At 46.9% G+C, this 7005-nt stretch overlaps 1 protein-coding gene across 3 annotated transcripts in view; it reads right to left on the bottom strand.

The window, feature by feature from the left end:
- The window catches only part of POLDIP3 (DNA polymerase delta interacting protein 3), a 32104-nt gene that overhangs the window by 3069 nt on the left and 22030 nt on the right, over positions 1-7005 (bottom strand). For all 3 annotated transcript variants that reach the window (XM_006150693.3, XM_006150694.3, XM_006150695.3), the window contains 2 exons: positions 5667-5796; positions 980-1046 (listed from right to left, as the gene is read on the bottom strand). In XM_006150693.3, the coding sequence (XP_006150755.1) occupies positions 980-1046; positions 5667-5796 (197 nt within the window). The remainder of the gene's footprint in view (positions 1-979; positions 1047-5666; positions 5797-7005) is intronic.

Here is a 7005-nt window from a genome sequence, read left to right as displayed (position 1 = left end):
GCACGACAGAAAGCGAAGTAACGCTTTCCCCCAGTGGTTCTCAAACTTAGGTCACAAAACTCGAAGACCTGTTTTTAGAATACAACTCATTCCTGGAATGCAGTGTAAAAAGCTTATCTAAGTCACGTAACTTACTACCCAGTTCTCGAATCCTGGCTCTTTCTAAATCTCAGAGTCAATTTTGGGCCTGCTCTGCAGATCCTTCCCACTTTGTCAAGTCTAACCGTCCCCTGGATATCTGCTTCCTCATCTAGAAAATGATGTCCTGCCAGTCTCAACACACATTTTACACGCTTCAAGCTCTAAGAAAGTCCTCAGTCCTGGCTGGCATATGCCCAGGCCAGGGCAGCACCTGCCATCAGATGGTCCCCGGCAGAAGCAACAACAAGGTGGTGAAGCTTTGTGTCCGTGTGGCTGACGTGCTGGTTGGGCAGTGGGGGAACATGAAGGGCCTGCTCTCCACTTGGTCTCAGACCTTTCAAATTATAAGGCTGAGGACAAAGTATAATGCTAATCTTCTAGAGTCAGCCACTGGGGTGATGACAAGACCTCCACTTTGTTCAAATTTAAGTGCCTTGACTAACTAGTTGCCACCAGACAGAGGAAATGACACAGAGCAGGAGAGCTGGGTATAGGCGTCCTGGCCATCCAAGTGACAGGGCACAGCCACAAAAAGTAAATGACTTCAGGGACCAGCAGTTGGCATGATGGCTATGTTGCTGGACTCCCATGTAGTCGACCACAGTTTGAGTCCTAGACCCGGTGGCTTAAACTCACGCCGGGTGTACGTGCATGCCCAAGATCCTGAGAGGAGAATGGAGGAGAAGGGATTACGGCGTGGCCATGCCCCTGGGAGGTGATTTCTTGCTTTCTATCTCTCTGTCTGTTTTTCTGGCACACACGCCCTGTAGCAGAAACCTCTCCAAAAAAAAAAAGTCAATGACTTCAGAAACGCTCCCCACCCGCCGGTGGAACTTACAGAAGGATGGGCTGGTCTGAGGTGATGACGTTCCCGTTCATGTGAAGGTTGCACTTCATTGGCTGTCCTGCAAAACCACAGAAGGAAAAGACTCTGCCCTGAGACCTGAGCTCCTCACACAGGACAAGGACTGCCACCTACTTGCCCACCTGGGCTGACCCCCCAGCACCGGCAGCTTAGCTCCACAGCTGGGACAGGCAGGGTCAGGGTCCAGCGAAGCCCAGACACTGAGAGAAACCCGAGTCTCAGCAACAGGGCACCAAGAAGCCATCTCTGCCCTGATAACACAGGAGGTGGAAAGTGGACATGAGGCACAAACCGCAGTTGGTGGGGACCCATTCACCTTGCTGGTGTCCAAGTGGTCTGGGAAGAGGTCTAGGCTGTGGAATTTAGTGAGCAGAGGATTTGAAAAGGTAGCAGAGACTCTCGCTCCATCCGTAAAGGATTCACTGCTCTAGGACTATACTCCCACTCTACACAAGATGTGATATGTACAACAGTGACAACATGAAAACAAGGAGGCGGGGGCAGCAGGTGCGCATAGTGGTTAATGTGCTGAACTCCCACATGGTAGACTGCAGTTCGAGTCCTGGACCCAGTGGCTTAAAACTCCAGGTATGGGATAAGCAGTAGCATAATGGCTATGTCGCTGGACTCCCATGTAGCCGACCACAGTTTGAGTCCCAGACTTGGTGGCTTAAACTCACGCTAGGTGCATGTGCGTGCATGTCAAAGATCCTGAGAGGAGAATGGAGGAGAAGGGATTGTGGCATGGCCATCCCCCCTGGGAGGTGATTTCTCTCTCTCTTTCTCTGTCTTTATGGTGAGCGCACGCGCCCTATAGCAAAAACCTCTCAAAAAACAGAAACAAAACTCCATGTGCATGTCCGTATATGCTCAAAATCCCAAGAGGAAGATGGAGGAGAAGGGACTGTGGCATGGCCATCTCCCACCGGGGGGTGATTTTGTGCTTTCTGTCTGGTGAGTGCACATGGCCTACAGCAAAAATTTCTCTCTCAAATACAAAAAAGAAAACAGGGAAGAGTTACGGAATTTAATGTAATATTTTCACGAGGGGACTTCAGAAAGTTTGTAGGAAAATGGAATTAAAGTACAAATTTATTTCTGTGCAAAAATTTTTTAAAATCCATTCATATATTTTTCGTAACACACTGCCATGAATTTTCTGAAGACCCACTGTATATGTTACTAGGATTAAGCTATTATTAATATGAATTAGATTCTGATAAGTTACAAAGTGCGTTACAAAACTCTTAGAAACCATGAGTGATTAGAAATATATAGTTAAAAAAAAAAATCGGGAACCAGCAGTTAGCATAATGGCTATGTCGCTGGACTCCCACGTAGTCGACCGCAGTTCATGTCCTGGACCCGGTGGCTTAAAACTCATGCCGGGCGCGTGTGCGTGCGTGCCCAAGATCCCGAGAGGAGAATGGAGGAGAAGGGATTGCGGCATGACCATCCCCCCTGGGGGGTGATTTCTCGCTTTCTGTCTCTATGTCTCTCTCTGTCTGGCGAGCGCACACGCCCTATAGCGAAAAACCTCTCAAAAGAAAAAAAAGAAAAAATCATTAAAATGGGCCAGCAGGTGGTGCGGTGGTGAAGACAGCTAGATTCCACATGGCTGACTGTATAGCTAGAGTCCTGGACCCAGCAGCTAGAAAAACACATTGGGAGGCCAGCAGGTGGCATGGTGCTAAAGGTACTGGACTCCCACATGGCCAACCACAGTTCAAGTCCCATACCTGGAGCTTGAAAATCATGCCAGGGGCATGAGTATGCATGCCCAAAAAACCCAGGACAAGAATGGAGGAGAAGGGATCACAATGTGGCCATCCCTCAGGGGGCGATTTCTTACTTTATCTTTCACTGTCTCTCCTCTCCAAGGAACACACGTGCCCTATGGCAAAAACCTTAAAAAAAGAAAAACGCAAACAACCAACCAAAAAGAACAAAAAACATGTTGGGCACATGTGCAAATATGCCCCCAATCCTGAGAGGAAAATGGAGAAGAGATTGCGGCGTATTGCCCCAGGAGGTACTTTCTCTTTCTATCCTCTCCACCCTTATCTCCTTTTGAACACAAGTATCCTATAGCAAATAGCGCCCTATAGCAAATAAAAAATAAATAGGGGCCAGCAGGTGGCGTGGTGAGGCGCTGGACTCCCACATGACCAAATGCAGTGCAAGTCCTAGACCAAAGATCACAAAAAATAAACAAAGAGCAATTCTAAGAAAGCTGGGGTAACTGTACGAATATAAGACAAACAGAACAGAGGAAAGTTTAGAAAATTCAAAATACAGTCATGCACCATGTAACATTTGGTCAACTACAACAGTGATCTCGTAAGAAGAGCATATACCCTAAATGTGCAGTGGGTTAACATTTAGGCTTGTATAAGCACACTCTATGATGTTCACAGAACAAAAATGCCTAAGAAAATGGGTTTCTCAAAGTATCTCTGTAGGGTCCAGCAGTTGGTGTAATGGCTATGTTGCTGGACTCCCATGTAGTCGACCATGGTTCGAGTCCCAGGCCTGGTGGCTTAAACTCACTCTGGGCGTGTGTGCATGCGTGCCCAAGATCCCGAGAGGAGAATGGAGGAGAAGGGATTGCGGCGTGACCATCCCCCCTGGGGGGTGATTTCTCGCTTTCTTTCTCTGTCTTTTCGGTGAGCGCATATGCCCTATAGCAAAAACCTCTCTAAGAAAAAAGAAGTATCTCTGTAAATGTATCTGTCATTGACATGACTGTGTAAAAACATGAAGCAAAACAATTCTAAATAACTAACAGATCAAAGAAGAAATTACAAGGGAAATTAAAAATACATAGATGAACAAAAATAAAGACATGATATCATAAGTCATACAGAATGCAACCAAAGCAGGAGAGAAAAATACAGTGCTGTAAAAACATTAAAAAAGATGGGCTGGGGCCAGCAAGTGGCATTTCACTGGATCCCAAATGGCTGGCTCTGAGGTTCAAGTTCTGGACTCAGCAGCCTGAAACACACGCTGGGCATGTGTGCGCCATGTCTAAAATCCCAAGAGTGGAGAATAATAGACTGTCATCCTTTCTGGGGGGTGATTTCTCACTTTCCCTCACTTGTCTCTCCAGAAAGCACACACAACCTATGTCAACAATTTAAAAAAAACAAAAAAAAAAAAAAAAACAAAGACAAAGAGGCTGGCCAAGTAGCAAGCCAACATTTAGACAAGGAAGGCTCCACTACAGAGCCGGCCTCAAGGTACAGAGAGGTTAAATGCTATGTGCCGGGACTCAGATTCCATATGGTTAAACACAGTTTGAGACCTGGCCCTGGCAGCCTGAGTCCCATTAGACACACATGCACTCCCAAAATGGATAGAGAAATGGTGCAGAAAGGATGACCTATTGGGTCAGACCATGCCCTACTGGGGGGTGTGCTCTCTCCTCTCTGGCAGGCACAATTGCACTCTGTAATTAACTATGGTTTATTAGTATCTGCTTCTGCACTTCTGGCACAGGGTCTCAGTCTACAGCAGGTATGCAACATACATGGAAAAAGAATGAGGGCCAGCGGATGGCATGGTGGTTAAGGGGCTAGACTTCCACATGGCCGACTACAGTTCAAGTCCCAGACCTGGCAGCTTGCCTTCTCATTTTCTCTCTTTCTTGCTGGTTAAATTTAAATAATAATAATAATGAATAAAAAATTAATAAAATAATTATTGGGGATCAGCAGGTGGCATGTTGATTAAGGTGCTCAACATTCCCACATGGCCAACCATGGTTCAAGTCCTGGACCTGGTGGCTTGCTTTCTCACTCTCTCTGGTCAAATTTAAGTAAATGAATTAGTAAATAAAGTTAGATAAATAAATCTTAGAAAATAAAAAATGTAAAATAATTCTTTTTTTTTTTTTTGAGAGGTTTTTTTTTTTCTTATTGGGGGCGTGCGCTCACCAGAAAGACAGGGGATAGAAAGCGAGAAATCACCCCCAAAGGGGGATGGCCACGCCGCAATCCCTTCTCCTCCACTCTCCTCTCGGGATCTTGGGCACACATGCACATGCACCCGGTGTGATTTTAAGCCACCGGGTCCGAGACTCAAATCGCGGTCAACTATGTGGGAGTCGTGACATAGCCATTACACTAACTGCTGGTCCCAAAAATGTAAAATAATTCTTAAAAAAAAAGAAATGAGTGGGGACAAAAGGAGCATGGTAGTCAGAGTTCCCTCTACCAGCCACCCTGAGAAACAGCATGAACCTGTCTGTAATAAAGTCAGTCATTTACTAGGTGCAGTAACACTAGAGACAGAGCTCACCCAGGTGCCGTGTACACAGGAAGGCTCCAGTCTCTGGAGAACTGGTGTCCAGATGTTCCCCTAGACCAACATCTGGAAGGGGAAGGCTGTGGTTCTTGGCTTCTCTGGCAAGACCCTATAAGACCTGCCCACAGAGAAATGGTGTTTCCCTTCTTATTGGACTTAAGCTCAGGATGAAAACCGGAGGCTCTCTGGAACTCATGGCACTACTCTGAGACTGCATAACCTTCCTGTTTTTGGTGCACGGGAGGCCCTGGAGGGGTGACTGTATTATGATGTCCCTCCATCCACCCGAGAAATGCTGTCTGATAGTGAGCAGAGCAGAGAGGTTAAGGTGGCTTCTTTCTCCCCAACTTACCGTCCAGACATCGGTTGTTGTACTTCTTATACGCAGCAATGGCATCATCCTTCTTCACAAATACCACCTCCGCTACCCCAGGATGGACCAGCCGAGCCCGCTTGAGGGCTCCACAAACACAGAAAAGTTCCTACAAAGAACAAGAGGGGTCAGAGGGATTCTGACTGCCTGCTCTCATACTTCCAGAGCTCTGGGGGCTGGTGGCTGCACTGTGGTTGAGGACACCTGTGCCAAGATCGCAGGGCAGCTCCATCTCACGTGGTACTCTTGAGACACACACAGGCTTCAGAGCAGGAGCAGATGAGGGACAAGCTGGCAGTGAGGAGTGAGTGTAGGCTTATAAGCCTTGGAGTACCTGTGACTTCCCAGCAAGTCATCATCAAGGTCCTCGGTGCCCACTTCCTCAACGGGACAACACTTGGACTTTTTCTCAGAGTGCTCTATCATGAGAATGAGTCTGTGGGCCCAGCAGAGAAATATTTATCTGCATCACCTGGGACTCTGTCAGAAATGCAGCTTCTGGGGTTCTAGCCGGAGTGACCAACAGTTCTGACAGTCCTGGTTTTGTTGGATTGAAGGGTTTTCCAGGGCATGGGATTTTAAGTGCTAAATCCAGGTGAGTCCCTAGCAAAACTGGGACAGTTGGTCACTCCAAGTCAGACACGGACATGATCCCTGGGGCCCTGCCCCCTACAAGCTGTAGAATATCTAGCAAGTCATTAACTCCTCTGAGACTGTTTTTTTCTCAAAATAAGAAGGAAAGGAGCCCATCTAGCCCATCTCCTAGGGCTACTGGAGGTTGTTTCATCGGCAGTGCTTTGTACACATCAACTTTGATGCCCACATTTTGCAGACAAGGAGACTAAAGTCAAAGGGGGAACACAAACGTGAAGCAGACAACTGGCACTCAGGCCATTTCCTCAAGGGCAACTGCCTCTTACAAGGCTGCTGTGAGCACAAGGCAGTGCTTATGAAAAGGCCTTTGAAATGATTTGTTATTCAGGACCAGCAGGCTGGCATAATGGCTATGTCACTGGACTCCCATGTGTTCGAGTCCCGGACCTGTGGCTTAAACTCACGGTGGGTGCGTGTGTGTGCGTGCCCAAGATCCTGAGAGGAGAATGGAGGAGAAGGGATTGTGGTGTGGCCATCCCCCCTCGGGAGTGATTTCTCGCATTCTGTCTCTCTGTCTTTCTGGCAAGCACATGCGTCCTATAGCAAAAAAACCGCTTAAAAAAAAAAAAAAAAGGAAAAAGAAACGATTTGTTATTAATACAAAGGCAAAAATAAACATCCCATTTTTATTACTGTTGCTTTTAATTTTTTTTAAGATTTGCTC

This window comes from Tupaia chinensis, unplaced genomic scaffold (genome assembly GCF_000334495.1).
Source record: "Tupaia chinensis unplaced genomic scaffold, TupChi_1.0 Scaffold000294_5, whole genome shotgun sequence".
Lineage (NCBI taxonomy): Eukaryota > Metazoa > Chordata > Mammalia > Scandentia > Tupaiidae > Tupaia > Tupaia belangeri.
This window is presented reverse-complemented; position numbering and strand designations above follow the sequence as displayed.